Source organism: Rhipicephalus sanguineus, chromosome 1, assembly GCF_013339695.2.
Source record: "Rhipicephalus sanguineus isolate Rsan-2018 chromosome 1, BIME_Rsan_1.4, whole genome shotgun sequence".
Taxonomy (NCBI): domain Eukaryota; kingdom Metazoa; phylum Arthropoda; class Arachnida; order Ixodida; family Ixodidae; genus Rhipicephalus; species Rhipicephalus sanguineus.
The window spans coordinates 46,325,990-46,348,772 of NC_051176.1; the positions used below are offsets into that span (position 1 = coordinate 46,325,990).

Genomic DNA, 22,783 nt, shown 5'->3' on the forward strand with positions numbered 1-22,783 from the left:
TGTGAGCAGGTTTTCAGAAAACCTTACTTCGCATTCGTTTTTTGGTGGTTGCGATGGCTCTAGGTCGCTTGCTCGTCCCTTCTGGCCTTCCGAGGCAGCACGCCTCAATTGGACCGATCTTGGCCCAACGTCGGCAAATGACGGCAGCAATATTGGCCCCACGTCGGCGAATCACGCTCGCACTACTTTCACCCGCATCGGCCCGACGTCGGCTAGCCGCCGTTGGGCCGATGCGGGCTTGCCGGCTTCGGGCCGACGTGGGCTAGCCAGCGTCGGTCCGAGACGGGCCTGCCGTTATTCAGCCGATGATGGCAAGCCGTCATTAGGCCTATGTATGCTAGCCGATGCTGGTGTGGTGTCCGCCCCGCCGACGTCGGGTAGCCGCCGGCGTGACCATTTACACCCGTTATTATGTTTTAGCTGTTGTGGCTTACCGTGCGTTAAGTACGGTAGTACTGTACCGTCGTGGTCTGCACGTAGCCAGTTTATATGGGGACACCGGCGGTAGTTTCTCGATGCGTAAAGTAACTTGATCAGGCAGGCTGATACACGTGTTATAAAGTAAAATGGCTGCGTGCTGACCACGGCAGTTCGGTATTAATGTGGTTACTGTACTGTAAGTCAGCAGCGCTAAATTAGACTATTCGCGGCCCAACGGCATTCATGGACTACCATTGGTGCCATAGTCGAAAAATGCTTCCTAATTAGAACGACTGCTCCACTGATATCTTAGTGAGCGATTAAGACCCACAATTCTGTCGAACCGTGCAAGGCCGAGAACGAAAGTCAATATTGTCTCTAACACCACTAAATTGATGAAAGGCCTGCTGCACCAACTACGCATGCGTCTGAGAAATTAAGGAGCAACACATTTGCAAGGTGATAAACACAAATTTATTCACAGATATGAACAGACGCCAGCAGTTCCGGAATAATTATGCCATAAAGGAATATCTAAACATCTATAGATACCGTAGCCAACATCTAAAACAACCCCACAGCCACCGTATTCCTCAAATAAAGCAGGACAATCCTAATCGAGAATGGGGTCAGGCGCAAAATCATAGGCATGAGGAGGGTTCCCCTTCAGAGGGGGGGGGGGAAGGTTCATCGCGGCGCCCCCCCCCCCCCTATTAAGTCAACGTGTTTGGCAGACCTTGCGCCCACCTCTTCTTAGGTGACTACGGGGGCCGGCCGCCCCCCTGCCCCACTATGCGCACGCCTAACAATCTCTTCAACGTTATACGCGGCACATTCACTATAAATATTGAAAGAACAAGAAGGGGCAAAAATAGGAATAACGATTAACGAAGAATATCTTAGCTACTTGCGTTTTGCGGACGATATCGCTCTTTTCAGTAACGACGGTGCCGAATCACGAAAAAAATTCTGGAGATGTACACGAAGGCAGCATTAAAGTATGACTAAAGACGGACCCGAAGGAATGAAAGATAATGTTAGGCGGCTTGCCGAAAAAGCGATATTAAGAATGGCAACTAGACCAGAATGTTGTGTATACGCGTGAGCTAATTACGAGCAGGAGGAGCTCCCCCCCCCCCGCCCCGACGTTTATTAAATTCACCAAGGAACGGTCGGCATTCACAACACATGACTGGTAATTAAATTAGCGTTATGCTTCAAGTGGAAATTGCAATTTTTTCAGTGATAACTTAAGGGCCAAAAAGATGAATAAACTGCTGCATGCGACGCGAAAAACATTGCTAGCGGTACCACAAGATCCCATGAACTCTACACCTAAACAAGATAGACACGCACGCATTCCTAATCTAAAGGTAAGATTGTAACAGAAAGAAATCGTGCATAAAAACCACTCACGTGTGCCCGTTCGATCGCTAAAAAACACCAGGGAATAAAAAATGCAAGCGCACCATATCAGAATACACAAAACATGATGGTCAATAGAAAATACGCGATAAGAAGAGAAGAAAAATCTGATGACACGTAACAGTAGTGAACACGTGGCCTTATATGAGGTGAGCGAGTCTAACATGGAAGCAGGGGGCCACTGGTTTCTCGCTGCGGTGATCTCTGCCGAAAACAATGCCGGAATCCTGCCGCGTGCCGTTGTCAGATGGGAGGAGACGCGGCGCCCGGAGGCACTTTGTCCCAGAGTTTTACGATACTCATCAACCCATCATCATCCATACGTCTATCCCGGCACGACCTCCCCCCCGGGTTGAGGAGGGGAATATTTGTTTCGGAAAGACGGTCCCTGCCCGGAAAAGGGGGCTACCGCTCGGCGCAAAGCGCCAAACAGACGTAGCCAGTCTCACGGCCCCACGCCAGGGAGACTCGGCCATGGGGCTACAGTTTGGTGCGGCAACTTCAGTCGCCGCACACAAAACAGACGTACCCAAGAAATGCCGCAGGGCTGGAAGCCGGCGGGGCCTACCCGGACGGGGGGGCCGCAGTTCGGCTCGACGAGTCCAATCGTCGTGCACAGAGCTGCGACCGCATAGGGGCTACCGTTTGGCGCGGCAACTTTAGTCGCCACACACAAACTAGACGTACCCAGGGAGTACCGCGTGGCTGAGAGCCCGCGGTGTCCTATCCGGACAAGGGGGCCGCCGTTCGGCGCGACGAACCGAGTCGTCGAGCACAGAACGAAAACAGCCAACAAGGGCCCTGAGGGCAAGGCCCAACAAGGCGACTGGATTACCCGGGCGCATGCAAAGCACGGGTAAGCAACAGCGGAAACCTCGACCGTCATCACCGCGGTGGAGCAACAAACGTCGCATGCACCCAGACCGGCTCGGGCTGTTGGTTCCGCAAACGCAAGTGACTGGCACGCTAGGCCAGGTCGATGTACCTCAAAGAGAGCCATCATTAAAAGGTGATGGTGATCTGCCCTCCTGACTCACTAAAGATCACTGCCGGACGGTGCCAGGTTTCGAGAAGCTTCTACACGCCCAGGCGCTGCCGTTCCCGGTGGAGGACAAACCATATCTCCTTCCGCACTTTTGCAAGTACTTCATGAAGACCCGGCCGCCTCCCATCGAAAACGGCAGCGCACCGTGCCACCCAAACTTGGTAAGAGCACTCGACGAGAAGTAGCACGTACTGGTTAACCGCCTGCGCAGGCAGGGGATGCAAGAACCGAACGGTGTCGAATGGAACTCCGGGGTGGCCATACAAGCTAGCTATCCTTTGATGGAGGGCTGCTGGGAGTGCACACTGAGAGAAGATGTGAACCAAATCCTCCCTACTGCCACAAAACGGACACTTTCCTCTGGTAGGGATTTTTGTGAAGGGCCTGAATGTTATGGGCAGGCACCTTCTTGCCATGCGGTACATGAATGTAGCGCGTTTGGCGTCCAGAAAACTGGCAGTGATCAGCTTCCAGTTAGGACTGTGGCGGGACAGGTCATATCTCACACAGTGGGCCGGGAGGTCTGGCGTGAGTAAGTCGACTAGATCATAGAGCTCGAGAGAATCTAGCTTTATCCCTGGGTTCGCCTCACGGAGACGAGCCAGAGTTGAGGCGGCCCCCGCATAAAAGGGTGAAGGAGTTCCCGCCCGAGGCACTGAGTTAGAGAATGCCTCTGGTGAGAAAAGCCGCAGTCGTGTGCTCAGAAAAAAACGACGCAAAGCTTCGAGTTAGGATCATATCCGATTCGAGAGCTACGCGTGTCCATCTAAGATGCAGCGCAGTGGCCACGATGCCCAGGTCGGGAATTCCGAGTCCTCCCTTATTCCTGGGCAACTTGATCACAGGACGCGCCACATACATAGATGAGCCACTCCATAGGAAGCGAAAGAGGAGCCCCTCCAAGACTAGCTTGGTTCGGGTTGCAACCGGCATAACGGAAGCTACATAGGTCAGAAAAGAAAAGAGCAGCAATCGAATGATCGTTACTCTGGCCGTCAATGGACATCCCAAGGCACTGATTTCCTGAATCCTGTCGGTAAGCTTTTGCTTAGCCAGCCTCCAGTTTTCAGTAGTCAGGCCATCCGGTTCGAAATGGAAACCCAAAATACGTAGGCGTTGTTGAACGGGTAAGCCGTGAACAGGACGCGGACTGGAAGGAGCGGCGTTCAGATACATGACTACACTCTTGGAACTGTTTATCCTGGCTCCGCTCGCCGAGCAGTACCCCTCCATGACGTCCAAGACGGTGCAATATCCGTCTCGTGCACGATTTTGACTTTCCACCACACATGTCCACCCACCGCACTTCTTGAAGAATTCTGCTGGTCGGAGTGAAAAAACCTGCTCCCGCCGCTACGACTGTCCCTCCGTCGGGACGGCTACCCTACTCTGCCTGGTCAAGCGAGTTTCGCGACAATGACGCTGAACGAGGGGAAGGGAGGGGGGGGGGGGGGTAGAGGTTGAAGAAGACGAAAAAAACATTCGAATTCTCCCTTCTTGAAAGCACAGCTCAGCCTACCACAATGGTGTGCGATCCCCCCAGCATGTCTATGGGCATACCGTTTGAGAAAGGGGTTCGTCGAATTTTCAATGCATCACTTGTTGCCACATGTCGCTACATTAAAACTTTGCGTACACCACGTTGGAGCCGCATTTTTCATCGTATTTCACGTGCCATAATAATAATTTTATGCGACTGTTTCTGAAAGCACGTGGGAAGCAATCGTTGAGCGAGATTTTTACAAAATGGACTGCAACGAAGTGCAAATACGAACTGACAAACACGTGGCAAACACGTGTTTCTCAGTTCGGTAAAGATGGTCAGCGGGCTAGTTGATTTGGAAACATTGAAACGACAAAACGTGTCTTCACTTCGCCCGGTCGTTTTTGCACCATACGTATTTTTCTCAAGTGATGAACCAACTAGCTCAGCAACACGCCTTGCTGAGCTTTTTACTATTTTCATAAAGTAAAATTATGTGACATTACTGAAGCAAATGCGCTTGTTACGCCGTGTAGTATATGAGCACTCGCGCCACACATTCAGCGGCTGAAAGGATATAGCGCTATAAATATGATGACAGGCTCGATTTATGCACAGAATTAGTATTCACATAAAACTTCTTCCGCTAAAAGCATTCGTGCGGGAATGTTTGGGTGAATTTTGATGTTGGATACATTAGTGAAGTCGGCCGACCAGTGGCAAAATACATTTACAAAACAGAAGAACTCCGAATTTGGCCCATGAAGTTAATGGTATGTGTTATAACGTTTCAACATATTTGATAGCGTTGAACAACTGGTCAACGAAGTGGCCATCTAATTTGAGTCAGTTACTCTTCTAAAGACCACCCTTTTTTGGTAGAAACGTGACTTTGCTAGTGATAGTTGTTAGTCATTGTCATAGCAGAAACTAATAAGAGACTGCAAGCTATTCAGTCGGCGATACTTCGCGCCCCGAGTCGTACGTGCGGCATTAGCACGGTACAATATTTCAACCTTGTTATTTGTGCTAGTACAGCAATCCATGTAGCGGCATTCTGCAGCTTAAGCTACAAATATTCAGGCACCTAATGCTCTATTGCATTACGATTGTATCCTAGGCGGGCGAGCTGCCGGGCTTCTTCGGCGGGCTGAAGGTAGAGCGCAACGTCGAGGTTATTCTCGTCACTGACGGCCGGCAACACGGCGTCCAGCGTCGTTGAGGGGCTTCCGTGAACTAGTTTGAACGGCGTCATATGTGCGCCGTTTCTTACACTGCCGTGTTAACTTCAGGTTATGTGCGGAAGATATTATGGCGTCCCATGTCATGTGTTCGACATACAGTACATTGCCAGCATGTCGGCGAGGGTTTCATTTAGCCGCGCGGTGAGGCCATTCGCATGCGGGTGATGTCCGTCGGTAACTTGTGTGGCTCTATTTCAAGATGGTTTGCGTTAGCTCTGCCATAAAAGCCGTACCTCTGTCGGTGACGAGGACTTTTGGAGCGCCGCGACGCAGGAGGACGTTCTCAACAGGGCATGTATAACTGTCTGAAGGGAGACAAGAAACTTCCAACATCGTCGATAAGCCATCGGCTCCGCCGATGTCAGCTGAAGCACGGCAGAATGACGGCATGCTCGGGCCAATGTTGCCGGTGAAAACCATCGGCTCGACCGATGTCGGCGAAAGTACGGCAAAACGGCGGCTAACTCGGCCCAATGTTGCCGGTGAAAGAAATCGGCTATGCCGATATCGGCGGAAAGACGGCAGAACGCCGGAAAACTCGGCCCAATGTGGCCGGTGAAAGCTCCACATCGGCTGAAAGGCGGCAAAATCGGCCCATATTTGCCGGCGAAAGTCAACGGCTCCGCCGATATCGGCGCCAGGCTGGCAATTCTGGCCCGAGGTGGGGCCGCGCACAGCCGCCGTAAAACCAATATCGGGCCGACGTTGTGTGCTGCCTGGGTTACCACCGTGGCAGAAACCGATGTTTCACGTTGCGTTGTAAAGACGGCGCTCCTCAGAGTATTTTTTGAGAATGGCATATACATTACGCGTGAACGCACTTGTAGATAAAAAAACGTTCATTTTTCACTACTGTCCAACTTCAGAACGCTTGCAGCGCAGCACGCGAGTGCTGAAGCGTTCATAACATTCGGCATTGCCGTTATGCGAATAACTAGCTTGATCAAGTTTGTATCGGTTCGAGGGAGAAATTAGCTGTAATAAATGACTAGTCAACGCAAAAGTGACGTAAAGAATGGGCATACTAAAGAAATTACGAAGAATATCGAAGGTTAACTGCTTTTTGCGGCTGCCAATAACTTGGGGAATTTATGCGCCGCCACGCTGAGATAAAAGCGACTGACGACCAACAAAACACACACTGACATGCGTTTCGTAAAGCGCACTAATAAGTGCACAAATTTCGTACAAGGGTAGCGTAAGACGTTTTTTTTATTTATTTATTGCGGTCACTTCTATTTAAGCTAGACACGCGTTCTGCGAGGCTGAGTATAATTTAGCATGAAAGCCCGCTCAACGACGAATGATGGTCTAACGTTTCGCTGCACAGTTGCAATTCTACATGCATCCCAAATTTTCATGACATCTCAGTTTCATTCACACAAAATAATTTAAAAGAACCTCTTTAGGTTGAGATTTGGCGGATCAGAATCCAGCCTTCGGTTACCTTACACAAGGACTAAACATCATGCTTAAATAGTTACCTTCGCGCAGATCCACGCGTGATACTAAGAGCCTGACATTATCAGCATGCGTAGGCAAGCTTTGTGCCTCTTTCTTTCAAACCACGGTTCAATCTTTCAGGTGATAGTCAGCGTTGGCGTTGCCCCGTTCTCTTGCTTTCTGTTCGCGCTTTCAAGAGTAACTTTTTCACCTAATATTTTTTAATTGCAGTGCTTCACATGCCAAAAGCACATAAGATGATTGTGAGGCATAGCACTTAGAGAGAGAGTCCGGAATGATTTTGACTGCATGGGTTTCTTTCACGTAAACTAAATCTAAGCACATAGGCGTTTTAGATTCCGTCCTCAACATAACGCGGCCGGGGAGCGAACGTATACTACGTCCTATAGTCCTTCGCAGCGCAACGAAAAAGCCGCTGTGCGACTATATACGGTCCTTTTCTGTAAAATAATCGGTATGAACAAGTTCAAGCTTCCGTCAGTTAAAAAGCAGCCGCTAGCGAGGAGTGAGCCATATTGCTTTCGTTTCATATTTGCATACAAGAGATCCTTACTAGCCTAGTTGTTCTTTAATGACGGCTCACATCAGCAGCATTCGTTTCACTGACGGCACTTTGCATTTCAGTTTACGGCATGACTGAGCTTTCGAGCGGCATAGCATGCACAGCACCGCTGCTTGACGAAAAAATGAGCGTTGGTAGGCCGGTTCCATACGCGCAAGTAAAGGTGAGTACCAAAGTGCAAATCGGACACAAAAAGCAATTTCACTTTCTGTGGGTAACAACCAAAACAGTGTACTTGAATGTTTTTATTGTTTCTTTTTAAACCTCTATACAAATAGGTAATTTTTCACGATAGATTACTGTACATCTTGTATATTTAGTTTTTCGACGTATATTAGTGAGTCATTTTATGCACTATCTATGTAGAGGGTTTATTTTTTATTGCCACGCTACTCCTGTCTCTACACTTTCGCTTATTGCATACCTTTGCGCTGAATACAGACCGCTCTCGAGAGCGCTGCCAGCCAAATTCCTCCTCTCGCCGGTCGGGCTTGCCGAAGTAAGCGGTACCCAGATGCATTTGTGCCAGCTACGTATATCTTTCACCACTGTCCTAATGCGGTACTCAACCCGATAATATCCGAAAGCAGCTGAATGCCAAGATATCCGACATTTTATTTATAATAGGCCTTATTTTTCAAAGCCTCAGGCCGAACTAGTACTGCTTAGCACCTGCTTAGTAGACGACCTGTTGCTTCGAGCCTTTTCCGGTACTATTTGGTTGTGCCGCATTGTGTGCAGTAAAAATATAGGCAATGGTGCTGTATGCTCCGCGGCTCAAATTTAGAGTGCTGCTATTCGCGGCCTTTCTTCTTCAGCCTGATGTAATAGAAGAAAGGGGCAATGATTCGGGCACGTCACTCTGATGCTGCGAGTGGCGGTATATATTACGGGTCGATTCCACGAAAGATCGAAAAAGGGTGTATATTTTATGTTTCCGATTTTCCTGATAATTTTGTATGTTGTGCACATATGATTGCACAGGACGAAATCGCAGTTCGTTTTCAAATAAAAATTTTTTTCAACACAGCAAAATTCGACAAGTGTCGCCGGTTGACGACAACCATTTTACGAAGAATGCGTTTTCGTAACTTCGGAACCATGCTGGCAGCTACTCAAGCTATATATTACAAATATCTTTCTTTTTGGCGGAAGTAGAAGTAAAGAGGAAATAGCTCTTATCATTTCATGGAATTCTGAGTAAATTATGTATTTTTACAAATTCACGAAAAACGCTGCGTTTTTGAAAATCAGTCAAATTTGGGACGCTATGGCTACTTCTGTGAACATCTTAGCTCGTTCATATTTGCAGTATGAATAGGCCTTTATGTGACTAATGAACCTCTGCATTTGTATTTCTCTAATAATTTTCAAAGTAGTAAATTTTCATGCTCGAAACACCGAAAAGAGAAAAGTGGTCCTCCATTCAAAAATCTATAATAAAAAAAACCCAATCTCAATTTTGTTCAAAGTCCCCCAAAATGTTCTCAAAGGACTGCAGAATGATATTATGCAAAAACATGTTGCATCATTTTTATTACAACAAAAGCAGAAAATGTCAAACATTGTGTTTCCAGAGCGTGGTGCCCACTGCGCAAAGGGCATCTCTAGTAACAAGAAAATACAGTAACAGGTCTTTTTTCTTCTCTGAGCTTCGCTAAACAGCAGTAATGATCTATTGTTGGAAAGTGGGAACTGTTTTGTAAAGGAAAAAAGGGGACCATGAGGCGATGCGAAGCCGGAGCACTTGCACGATCGCGTTCCGTTGGCGTTCGTTGGGCATGCTACCGACCTCGCGTCGAGGAACGCGAAGAGGGACGCTACGCGCGTCGTATCTTCCATCTAGCCTGGCCGTTAATTCTCACAGGGGGAGCGGGGAACGCGGTCGACATGCGGGCGAGAGGAGGGCAGCGTAGGAGAGGAGGGATAAGGGGAGGGGACGCGCATGCGCTCGAGCTCATCGCGGCGTTGCGCAGGAGAGAATTTCGGCATGTCTAGCCCGCGTTTCAGAGGAAGAGTGGAAAGGGGGAGGGGTGAAAGGTACGGGAGAGGGGGAGGGAGAGGGAAAGTGGAGAGGGGAAGGGGAGAGGGAGAGTGGAGAGGGGTATGAGAGAGGGGAGGGGAGAGGGAAAGTGGAGAGGGGAAGGGGAGAGGGTGTGTGGAGAGGGTATGCGCATGCCCAGTAAGGGTGGTCACGCCGCACACCACCACCACCACCACCACCACCACCACCGGATTGAGCTCCGCCTTAAGATACTTCGCATCTAAAAAAAAGATCGTTCCAATTAAATGCATTTGCGACACCACTTACATTCCTTGTCGACGGGCAGCACGGACATTTTCATTCCTCTGGATAATTTTTTTTTAGTAAATGTGCTTATATAAAAGTCACGAAGCTAAACGTGAAATATGTGTAGCTGAGTCGATCATGTATTGTAAGAATGTGAGAAATCGCAAATGGCGGCAGTGGTGAACGGCGAGTACCGCAGTGCAACCTAAGCACAGCAGCCACACATTGTTTGCCAGGCTTTGTCGCTATGCACGAGAAAAAGCTGGGGTGTCGATTGCGTTGGTTACACGATACATTTTTCACCGCTCGTCGCTCTCCCGCCCGGTCTCTGGATCCGCACCGTGCGGATCGTGTGGCCCGCGCTACAAGCACTCGTGTAAACGGAGTAGCATGCGTTAGGCGGACAGGTGGAAAGGGCGGCATGATGGACGCCCGCCTGAGCAGACGACAGCAACGAGTACGGCTGTGCCAGTCAGCCAAACACCACCTAAGATAGAAGTTAAGCATCCAAATTGTGCTTCACTTTGATGCGATCACTATCCTACGCCCTGAAGGTGGCTGTGGGTAGGCGTTATAGCCATGACCGAGATTTTGTACGGACTGCCTCATGGTGCACAAAAAGAAAATTCCGCTGCAGCAGAATTTTCGTTACGTAGAAGATATCAGATCGAGACTCTTTTGCGGAGGGTCATGAAGCAGGATGCGCGCTCAATTCAAGATGGAAACCAGATCTGCCAGCACTCCTTCAAGAGAAAGAAGGATATGCAAAACAAAGCAGATGCAATGCAAACAAAACGTGTTTTGTCCGTGGCCAGAACTGCTGTCACCAATCTTCACGTAATCGATTCTTTTTAAACTCTGCATTGATCACATAAGCTTTGACAACGTACACATTTGGGCCAACAAAAACCACACCTCTTGGCGACCGCTCTCCAGAAATTCATTTCCATTCATGAAGAGACCTTGGCTTTTATACCAATCTCTCAATTCTGGCACAGCACATCATCATAAGAGACGCATGGAGAGAATGCGTTCTTTAGCACTCAAGATATGAATTATACTCAACTGAAGTAGATGAAAGAAAAGGAGGCTACAACTGAAAGTGCATACTGTGGACTGAGAGATGTCTAACACTGGCGTGAAGTCGCAAACCACGCGAATGCATTTAATTGGAACGGTCTTTTTCTTTGCAAAACAGTTCCCAATTTCCCACCATAGATCATTACTGTTGTTTAGCGAAGCTCAGGAAAGAAAAAAGACGTGTTACTGTATTTTCTTGTTACTAGAGATGCCCTTTGCGCAGTAGCCACCACGCTCTGGAAACACAAAGTTTGACATTTTCTGCTTTTGCTGTAATAAAAATGATGCAACATGTTTTTTCATAATATGATTCTGCAGTCCTTTGAGAACATTTTGGGGGACTTTGAACAAAATTGAGATTGGGTTTTTTTCATTATAGATTTTTGAATGGAGAAGCACTTTTCTCTTTTTGGTGTTTCGAGCATGAAAATTTACTACTTTAAAAATTATTAGAGAAATACAAATGCAGAGGTTAATTATTCACATAAAGGCCTATTCATACTGCAAATATGAACGAGCTAAGATGTTCACAGAAGTAGCCATAGCGTCCCAAATTTCACTGATTTTCAAAAACGCAGCGTTTTTCGTGAATTTTTAAAAATACATAATTTACTCAGAATTCCATGAAATGATAAGAGCCATTTCCTCTTTACTTCTACTTCCGCCAAAAAGAAAGATATTTGTAATATATAGCTTCAGTGGCTGCCAGCATGATTGCGAATTTACGAAAACGCACTCTTCGTAAAATGGTCGTCGTCAACCGGAGACACTTGTCGAATTTTCCTGTGTTGAAAAAAATTTTTATTTGAAAACGAACTGCGATTTCGTGCTGTGCAGTCATATGTGCACAACATACAAAATTATCAGGAAAATCGGAAACATCAAATATACACCCTTTTTCGATCTTTCGTGGAATCGACCTACGGTCTATATGACCGACCTTTTTGGCCGAAATTAACGCGGTCGCATGAAGTAAAGAAAATTATACGCCGTAAGTACCACAGACCATGTACATGTTCAGGAAGCTTACAAGGCGTGTTTGATCAAGGCGCGTGGGCCGCGTTTCACTACGTTTGTTAGGCGATGGGCATGCCATCTTTTCCTGCCTCAGAAAGCTTATTACAAAAGCGGCCTACCCGCCGCAGTGGTCTAGTGGGTATGGTGCTCGACTGCTGACCCGAAGTTCGCGGGATCTAATCCTGGCCGCCTTTCGATGGATGCGGAATACTAGAGGCCTGTGTGCTTACATTTGCGTGCACATTAAAGAACCTCAGATGGTCGAAATTTCTGGCGCTCTACACTACGGTATACCTTATAATTATATCGTGGTTTTCGGACGTAAAACCCCAACAATTATATTATACAAAAGCGACACTTGAAACGTTGCCGTAATGCAAATCGTTCTAACTTAGCATTTCCGCTCCGTCAGGAGCTGTGCAGTAAAATATTTGAGGATTTTCGCCCATCTCTCGATTATTAGGCGAATATTTTTTTTTTGTGTTGTCACTGCGCCGTTTCGCAACATATCGGCACTGCAAATCAAGAGATCGAAGTCAGATACATTTGAATTTGATTGCGTTATTCCATTCAGTGCATATGACCCGCAGCCGCAAGCGGGTCAGTATAACTACATGAATTATACAGTTCCAATCCAAACAAAGAAAACACTATGTTATCTGTTTTTTTTTTTTACTCGAAGTGTAGCCTACGCGGTGGTACTGTGGTTACGGTGCTCGGCTACTGACAGAATGTCGCGGGTTCCATCCCGGCCGAGGCGGTCGCATTTCGATGGAGGCTAAATGCTTGAAGCCCGTGTGCTTAGATTTATGTGCACGTTAAAGAACCCCACGTGCTCAGATTTTCTGGCACCCTAAACTACGACATGCCTCATAATCATATCGTGATTTTGTCATGCGAAACCGCCGATATTATTTACTTGATGTGCAGAAATTTTACGACAAAAGCAAATCCAAGACGAAGGGGAAAAAAAAAGAACACTATCGAGTCTAAACTCTCCACTTGACACTGCGGCGAACTACTAGATTCGCTACGGCTACAGCTGACTTGCCGTCCACATTCGGGGGTATTTATGTATGCGTAATAGTTGTGGTATTAATTAGCCAAGGCCGCTCGTAGCCACGAAGGCGGAACATGCTTTGACCTGATCAAGTGGCATACGTGGCCTGGAAAGTCGCATTTATGCCGCAATAATAGTAATATCTGAGGTTTAACGCTGCAAAACCACCATATGATTATGAGAGACGCTGTAGCGGAGGGCTCCGGAAATTTCGACCACCTGGGGTTCTTTAACGTGCACCTAAATCTAAGCACACGGGCCTGAAACATTTTCGCCTCCGTCGAAAACGCAGCCACCGCGGCCGAATTTATACTGTGCGATGCCATTGCGCATAGTGAGGTAGGTTTCGCATCCACCGCCATGGCGATTAATGTTAACCCTCCCAGATCGAAATCTTGTATGCCCAGTAAAGTACATATGAAGAAGCCGCTGCCGTAAAGCCAAATTAGCACACGGCACACTCACTGTGAAGCTTTTGGGTAAGGGCAGCACAAGCGACGTGTTGTCTTCTCGTTCACGTTAATATTACTTTATATTAGATACTATGCCCTCGAACTAAAGCTACAAATGCATTCGCGGTGTTTTCCTTTGTCTTCATTTTCTGTTTGTCTTTTAATCGTGTCGCAACCGAAAATCGGGCTCCCTCGTTTAATTCCGCTTATATTATTTCAGTAGGATTACATGCCGACTATGTAATTTGAGGCACCATTGTTCGTTATGTAATACTGCTCACTAAATGTACGAGGTCAACAAAATGCAAGGCGAAAACTGTACAACTTGCACATCAAGGGCAGCAATAACTGTCCGCAGTCAGCTGCCGTTTCTGCTTCCATGTCTTTCTTTGGTGTGTCTCGTATTTTGCCCGGTCTTTTCAAAAAACAATTATACGCAGCTTCAACTGATTAAAAAACAGTCAAGGCGGCAATACGGGCTAGTTGTGATCAGTGGCATTCATATCGGCAGCGCAATAAATAATAAATACGCAGGCACAACAGAGGACACGTAGACAGGACGGGCGCTAGACATCAACTGACTTTTACTGCAAGAAACATACAAAAACCAAAACCCGTTGGACAGGCGCGCAGGCGCAACATCCCACTTCGAGGAGCTCTTTTTTTCGCGCACTTCACACGTCACCACTTTGCGTGCGCAAGAAATGCATTCAAATATCCAAGCTCTTTCTGTGACAGAGGAACCGAAGGAACACTGGCGGAGATGCTTTTATTCACGATGATAGCAAACGTTTCTATTATTTCTCGCGTCACCTGATACTTGCTTTTTCAAAGCACACGTGTAGCAGTAAATTACGGAGCACAGACGCACCTGCGGCAATGGTACGCCAAATGTTTCCCCGCTGCCAGCGCATCAACTGCCGCACGGTGCTCTCGCAGTCTATCATTGAAACAGCGACCGGTTTGTCCGATGTAGCATCTACCGCATGAAAGCGGTGTCTTGTACACGACACCCATCTCACAAGGCACATGCGAAGTCGCGTGCCTTTCTGCACCAGAAGAGTTGGCCCGCATCAACTCGGAGGATAACAAAGAAACTCGAGAAGACGTTAGGAACCGCGCGGCTTCCGATCGAAGGGATATGATATAAAGTTAGGAGATAGAAATGACGACTAATAGATCGAAGAACAAATAGCGGTAGCTGATATTGTAGCTGACATACTTGGGCTGGGTACGTAATGCGCAGGATAAATAAACGATTGTCAGTTGGAGCAAGAGAATGGATACCAAGGGATGGGAAGCACGCCAGAGACCAGGAGAGAGTAGAGTGGGGTGATTAAATTGAGGCGGACATAAAATGGAATGAGCTAGTGTAAGACAGGTTAAATTGGAGATCGTAGGAAGAGGCCTTCGACTCGCAGTGGACGTTGACCAGGCTCATGATTATTACTAATATGGTGATGAAAACTAATCACAGGGGGATAAATGCATGCCATAACTTATTCATCTATCACCGTGCTGGTAAAACTAGTCACCACCTATTTCGTATAATTTCGCTGCTTGATCCTAAAAGTTCAGCGTAATAATTTTCAGGTGGCGGATTTGAACACTCGAAGAGCTCTTGGACCGTATCAACGCGGAGAAATATGTGTGAAGAGTCCCTGCGCCTTCAAGGGCTACCTCAATAAGCCGAAGGACACAGCTGACGCCTACGAGAATGGCTTCGTTCGTACAGGTGTATATCCCTTAGATATGAGCGCTCATGATTTCTGTTTTTCCACGGAATGGTCTTCTCTGCGCTCTCCCTCCAATGAAACTTAAATGAGGGATTGCTTTTAGAACATTACTTCCTTGACAGTACGACTCTATTAGCTTTTCCTCATAGCCTCGCACCGTGATGCATCCGAGAACGATGCAAATAGGACATAAATGCTGGCTCTACTGAGTGAACGCACTTGTAAGTGGATATTGTTTGCATTAACAATAACACAGCGGTCAATACATCTCGTAACACAGGCGATGTTGGCTACTATTCGGCCGATGGACGCATTTTCCTGTGCGGCCGCCTGAAAGAGCTTATAAAGTGCATGGACCATCAAGTGGCACCCGAGGAGATCGAAGAGGTGCTGGCCGCCGACCCGGAAGTACGCCAGGTGGTTGTGGCCGGGGTTCCTCACCTGGAGTACGAAGAGGCCGCTCGGGCATTTGTTGTCCCGCAGCGTCGTCTGGAGGAAGCACTCACAGAGCAGCAGGAAGCTGACAGGCTCAAGGAGCTGGTGGCAGGTACAGTTACAACGCCTCTTCGTGGGCGTCGCAATATTAACTAAATCTTTAGAAATTGGGTGAATGAGCTGAAGAAGGGAGGCGCTGTCGTTAGCTTTAACATGAAAGAGTTTACCAGCCTGTATAAGTACTATGAAGTGTGCTCAGTGTTTTCCTTAAATTCTGAAAAAACTAAATTCCTTAGTATTGCTTGATCACTGCTTCATCGAACCTTTCTATATACAATATAACAGCATTACTATAGGCTGCAGCACATAAGGGATTTACATAATCGTGCGCCTGCGACCTTAATGTCGGAGCCATGTATCGCAAAAAAAAGAAAAAAAATTATGGCGTGTTAGTTTTTTACAACGTTGTAGCATTGTATACCAATTGACCGGCGTTAATTTCCCAATTCAGCACATTCATGCGCATGCATAAATAAATGCTGTTGCGAAGGGCACCAGATTAGTATCGATAAACTTTTTTTTTTTCATGTTCTCATGTGTATCAAAATTATTTGCTGCATATTTATTTTCATGATAGCACTTTCAGACAACATTCATTATAGCTTGAATTTGAAGATACGGTCTTCTACATTCTAGCGCAATGCCATATCCACTTAACCTTGACGGGAGTTCAAGATTAAAGCGTACATATTGAACACGTGGTCAATATATCCGCGAGATTCGTCCTCTGCTGTATGGCATGCTTACGCATTACACCTTTCATAAATTGAGAATGAAGTTTCACGCTAACTGTTCATCCATCTCTTTCTTTCTCTTCTTCTTTCTTCTCTATCCTTTCCTTTCTATTATTCCCCCTTCCCCCACCCCAAGTGTAGCGAAGCCAACCAAGCCAAAGCTTGGTTAACTTCAATGCCTTTCCTCTTCGTTTCTCTCTCTCTTCCCTGTTGCAGGCTCTCTTAAGCCAGTTGCGCCATTTTTCTCAGCGACTCATTATGAATGGTTGCAGCCTATAAAATCACATTACTGTACTCGGGGGAAAACTCGACGCAGTGACACATCTATAAACATGTTCATAGCGGTCATTTCGTGCTACAAACTAGCCTTACTTAAACAAAGGTTCGAGAAACTTGGCATTGCCCTACCAAGTGCAATTTTCTATTGTGGTGGCACAAGCCCACAATCCTAAATGCTAACGACATAAAGCAGCTAAAAATATGAGAGTGTTGACATAGAACCGTATCGGACCAGCTGATTACTTTCATTAAACAATATCCCCCCCTCCCACAAGAAAAAAAGCGAAAATTAATAAAAGTAGCCTATAACGGCAGATTCAAACACTCGTTGCCACTCACAGCGCAACGATTTCTCAAACAACCAGTAGGTAATTATGTAAACATATATTTTTAATCACCGATTTGGTACAAAGTAAAATTACAGCGTCGCTGTATTGGAAAAAAGGAAAATGCAGTGCGCCTGCGCCAGTGGTCCTTAGATTTCTGTTTAAAGGGTATATATATATATATATATATATATATATATATATATATATATATATATATATATATATATATATATATATATATATATATATATATATATATATATATATATATACATATTCATTTTCGCTCTCTACGTAACACACATAATGCCACCGAACTACCAGCACTATGACCCCAAGCCTTTACAATTGACCTGGTGCCGCATTAGGAAAAAATGTGAAAAATCTAATTCGAAAGTTGTTTCTGCAAGAGTTCATGCCCATGAAAATATTGCTTTGATTTGTACGCAACCATTCGTGTAATCTTTTTCTGTGCTTTTTCAGTGCGCTTGTCTTACCATAAGCATCTGCACGGAGGTGTAGAATTTCTGGATAGCATCCCGGAGACAGAAATCGGCAAACATCCACGCACTTTCCTGAGAGATGCGTTCGTACAACGGCAAAAAGACGACACAGGTGGCCACGGAGGAGTGACACGGGAAGAGGGTTAATCATCTAACACTTCCACGTTATTCCATGCTGCAGCCAGCGCTGTTCTGTTGTCGCACCTCTGGATACTAAGATTCGACTGGTCAGTATAGCGCTTTAAAAAAGTTGCAGCTATCCGGTTACAGTTCTCACTATTAAAGCAATCGCTCAGCGAACTTGATGTTTGTGTTTCTGTGGTCCGCATTTCAGACTTTATTTTCTATTTTAAACAGTCTCACTGTGCCAGTTAAGCGCCTACATTTCCAACTCGCCGGCCATTTGTTCAGATCGCTGGGCTGCTCGTACACGATCAAAGCAGCTCATATGTTCTCCAGGTTTCTCACTTGCCTCTTAATCATTCTTGCGACGCACGATATATGAGCAACTAGTGCGTGCGCGAGGCAAGAAAATTTTCTCTAGCCAGTTTTCTCGAAGGGACACGACACCACGTTCTTATGCCTGCAAGGACATCGTGACATCGTTCGCAACGATTCCGTTGATTATACCAGCCAGTTTTGACACACTCGTAAAGAACATACACTGCTCGCACAAAGATGCAAATTTCGTGGAACATCAGGACTGTAGCCAACTGCTGCCTCCACAGGCCCTTCGGTGAAGATGCGAACTTAACCGCACCTCCCCCATCTGTGACGCAACGTTCATGTGGCGCGCTTGGTTAGGGGTGGCCTTCACGAAAGCCCACTACTTTTTTGATGGAATGTCAAACGATGGTATTTGTCACTTCTGCAACTGGGAAGAGACCATAGAAAATGTATTTTGTTTTAGTTATTCTTTTAAAATCGAAGGCAGTGGCTTTGCAATGAGCCAGACGAACTCGACCGCTGCCATTTCCGCCGCGCGCTTGCAAAACAGTAAGGGCGTTGTTACAGTCCTTGATGTTGAATGGCCTCAGTAATCGATCGCAAGTGATAAGAAGAGCTACACTTTTTTCGCAGTGATGGTACTTCCGTCCCTCTGTTTCGCCATCCTGCTTCCTTTCTGTTTATTTAACACTAAGGCATAAGAACTGGCCTGCGTCATTTCCGTCACAGAAATAACATCATAAAAAGAGCACGCGAACACACAACAAAGAAGTCAAAGAAAACGTCATCCTGTGCGTCCTTCAAAACAACAGCCTGATGCGCTAAGAATTAGGTCACAATGGCACGGATGCTTGTAGCATGCAAACGCGAGCTGTGTTTAATTTACGTTCTTTGTAGCAATAGCATCAGCACATGGCAGCAGTACAGCGAGGCACTGCCACATGAAACTAACAACAGCCCACAATTAGCGCAGAGGGAGCGTTGATTGTGGTTTCTGTGGAGCAGATGTTTGTGTCCTAGCATGCTCGAGAGACGGCGCCATCTTGTCTGGGGGCCTTCTGCTCTGAGACGAATGGTCTCCAATGACGACGAAGTTTCGCCACATGGTTTCTCTTGAGAGCTGTAGAAGCTTACAACACCAGGTTACCTGGAAGTGTACTTAAAACACGCAGCAGCAGTTTTAGCACGCTGCGGACTGTTCCGTTTGCAATTACAATGCTACTGCGTTAACTACAGCAGAAATCCGGAGACGCCGACGGGCCTATGTAACGAATGTGACTGCGTTTGGCGATTGAGAGACACGCCAGCACGAAGCACAACGCATGCGCACATACCGAGCACAAACTTCAAAATACACCTCTCATATTCATGAAGCTGGGGTCGTTGCAAGTTAGCGTGATAGCACAGACACTTGAAAGCCCCGTCAGACTAATTTATCTCCCCAGAAACATTCAGCTGACCAAAAGTGCGCCGCGCGCCGGGCGGAAGCACAACGAGGCCGCTGACCCTCAAAAATGCGCCTTTTGCCGTAGCCGACCGCGATTTCATGAATAAGTCCGACGTTTCCACACTAAGGCAAAAGGGTGTTAAAAGGGGTGTGGTTCGTCCCTTTGTGGGCTAATCGGGCTGCCACAACCTATAATCCCTTTAAGGACAAACCGCACTGCGTCTAACAGTTAGTCCCCATGCAGCAAACTAGTCCCCACAGATGACCTCAATGGACTAACAGTTAGTCCTCAAATTTACAACTTACCGCACAACCGTTAGTCCCCACAGTTGCACCTCACCGGACGAACGGTCGGTCCACTCAAATACTTCATTCGGATGAACTTTTTCTTCCTAGTTCAAATGATCCGTTAATCCCCCAGACGATTTTATACAGTTACTCTCCGCATGGCCTAATACTTTTTTCGCGTCTTTTTTTTCCCGGTGAGCAAGAAATGGCGCGGAAAAGAACACGAGAAAAGATATTTAGTCATGCATGTTTTACTGCTTTCGCAGTCAATGCGACAACGAAAGATAATAATAATAATATCTGGGGTTTAACGTCCCAAAACCACCATATGATTATGAGAGACGCCGTAGTGGAGGGCTCCGGAAATTTCGACCACCTGGGGTTCTTTAACGTGCACCTAAATCTAAGTACACGGGCCTCAAACATTTTCGCCTCCATCGAAAATGCAGCCGCCGCGGCCGGGATTCGATCCCGCGACCTTCGGGTCAGCAGTCGAGCGCCATAACCACTAGACCACCGTGGCGGGGTGACAACGAAAGACAAAAGTGAGACAATGAAACGCTTTATTTTTCTCTATACATATCAAGTTTCCGCTTTTTTTCCTTGAATTTACTGTAAAATGTACAATACAGGTCCAGTCGCAGTGTCATATGTCGTACAGTCTATTTTGTGAAGATGCTCCAACGGAAGCAATAGATGACTGGCATTGCACGCGCCAGCGCACACAGCATTCTGCACGTTGTGGACAACGGCTGCATCCTGCAAAGCCCAAAAAGATTGCAAATAGCTAGTCACACGTCACAGAGAGGATGAATATGCACGCTCATGGCAAATAGGTGCAAGGTGAAATAAAAACACACTTTCTTCGTTCAGCGAACTGGGAGCGCAGAAAAAAACACAAAGGACGAAGCGAGGAACCACATAAGACGAGCGCTCACTAACAATTGATTTACTTTCCACATCGGAAGGACACATATACACACAAGTTGCGCATGTCAAAAAAAGATTATATCGACGGCATGAACAGCATGCGAAGCGTGTAATCAAGGCACATGTCTAATAACCCTGTCACACGGCACATGTAATGTCATTCGCTGCGAATGACATTCAAAACGAATGTCATTGCGATCTTGCGTTCCGGGTCTACACGGCCATATGAAATGACATTCGCACTTGATGTCAATGTTTATCGGCAGGCGGCTGTGATAACAAAAAGCTACAAATTGTGCTTTTAATTTACATATTTGTTCTTGCTTCCGGGGTTCGCATCCATGGCTGGCAGATATGTATCCAACACGTGCGCGCAACTATCGCTACGACTACCGCGGCGTCGCTTCACCAAAACAAGTGAGCGTTTGTAAACATGGCCACATGGCTGACAGGAGGTGGCGCTTGCGTCAAGTCGGAGTATGGGAAAGAAAATATAGCTGCACAAATTGCTTCCAACATCGCGTTGTACGTAAAAAAGTTACCGAAACGTTAACAACAACCTTTAACAAGAACGTTAACATCGTTTACATATTGCTTTAACATGCTTTAAGATATCGATGCCGCAATCTTTTGCCAAGCGCCTGTTGACGAGAGTACACATGTCGCGCCTGAATGAGTTCAGTGAACTCATTCAAAGGGCGAATGCCATTAGGTGTGAATGTCATTCGCTATGTCCGTGTAGCAGCAACAAAAATGGCATTAACACCTAATGACATTCGCTGCGAATGACATTACATGTGCCGTGTGACAGGGGTATAAGGGTTATCTAGGTAGCTAAATTCACAGTCAAGCAGTGACAGGGAAGGATTACTTATACATTCATCCGTATACCTGGAAACGTGATATGCTTCAGATATTTCGCGCGTAGTTTGATGGGGATGCCGGAACAAAACAATTGTGTTCTCAAACAGAGGTTGGCACTTGCACGAAAAGCAATGTGGCGTTAAATGGGAGTAAGGTGTATTCTTCAACGAGCTTTTGTGTTCTCTGAGACGCACGTTCACACATCGGCCGGTTTGGCCAATGTACTGTCGGCCGCAAAAGTTTGCGGGATCTGCAGCGCGTGGCCGAGCGACGGAAAACTGCATTGCTGCGTCACCTACCGTGATGCGGCGGGATGTTGAGGCTATCGGCCGCAGCCTCCGCGATTAGATCCGGCAACGGCACGTTGCCTAAACGCGCCGTCGCTAATCACCGAGGCCTATAGCCTCAACACCCGCCGCATCACGGTAGGTGACGCAGCAATGCAGTTTTCCGTCGCTCCGCCACGCACTGCAGATCCCGCAAACTTTTGCGGCCGACAGTACATACGTCCACCTTACTCCCACATTACTCCCATGCCAGCCACCGCAATGCGTTTTGGATGAGTCGCAGCGCATCGACGAGACCTCTGCCCAATATCACGGGCCCGCAGCTCGTCACCGCGGCGAATCCTCGATGAGCGAACGTCCGTGCGGCCGACGGCAATGGCGGCCAATTTCCAGGCGGTAACAAAGCACAGGCGAGCTGACGCCCATGCCGGCCATCGCGGTGCACTTCGTGCGCGCGATATACAACACGATCGAGCCCGTTGCCGGCAAGCGCGATGTGTTTCGCGCACGCGACAGGTACGGCAGAATAAAGAATGATCACTTACTTGTCAAAGAAGTCAGCGCCTATTTCTGCCCAGAGTCAGGTTGAAACCGTGGATCCGATAAGCCTGCAGTCTTCTCGGCCGGCATTCCCAGGCGGTGGCGACACAGTGTCGTGAATACTCCGGAGATATACAGCGCGGCGGCATGGCGACATGTCGAGACCAGCACGACTTCATGGATGCGGCGAAGCGTAAAAGAAGTACCACACGCTCATTCACGCATACATGTATATCTAAGGCACTGCGGCGTAGTTCCTGGACCGTCGATCTCTCCGAGCGCGACACCATCGCCAACACCGACCACGAACTCAAATGGGAAGTTGTCATATTGAAGATATTCGGCGGAACTTGGCATTCACT

General features: G+C 47.1%; 1 protein-coding gene across 1 annotated transcript; it reads left to right on the forward strand.

The window, feature by feature from the left end:
- Positions 1 to 7,710: 7,710 nt before the first annotated feature.
- Positions 7,711 to 17,860, forward strand: LOC119385264 (luciferin 4-monooxygenase). Its single transcript, XM_037652746.2, has 4 exons — positions 7,711 to 7,806; positions 15,136 to 15,277; positions 15,559 to 15,825; positions 17,599 to 17,860. Exons 1-4 carry the CDS (start codon positions 7,714 to 7,716, stop codon positions 17,763 to 17,765), a joined length of 669 nt encoding a protein of 222 aa, XP_037508674.1. The 5' UTR covers positions 7,711 to 7,713; the 3' UTR covers positions 17,766 to 17,860.
- Positions 17,861 to 22,783: the final 4,923 nt, after the last annotated feature.

What these genes read in the sequence shown, in the direction of transcription:
- LOC119385264 (XM_037652746.2), top strand. Translation starts at nt 7,714, where the DNA reads ATGACTGAGCTTTCGAGCGGCATAGCATGCACAGCACCGCTGCTTGAC. An exon ending in TTCCATACGCGCAAGTAAAG is followed by an intron (nt 7,807 to 15,135) that starts GTGAGTACCAAA and finishes AATAATTTTCAG; the next exon opens with GTGGCGGATTTGAACACTCG. An exon ending in GCTCAAGGAGCTGGTGGCAG is followed by an intron (nt 15,826 to 17,598) that starts GTACAGTTACAA and finishes GTGCTTTTTCAG; the next exon opens with TGCGCTTGTCTTACCATAAG.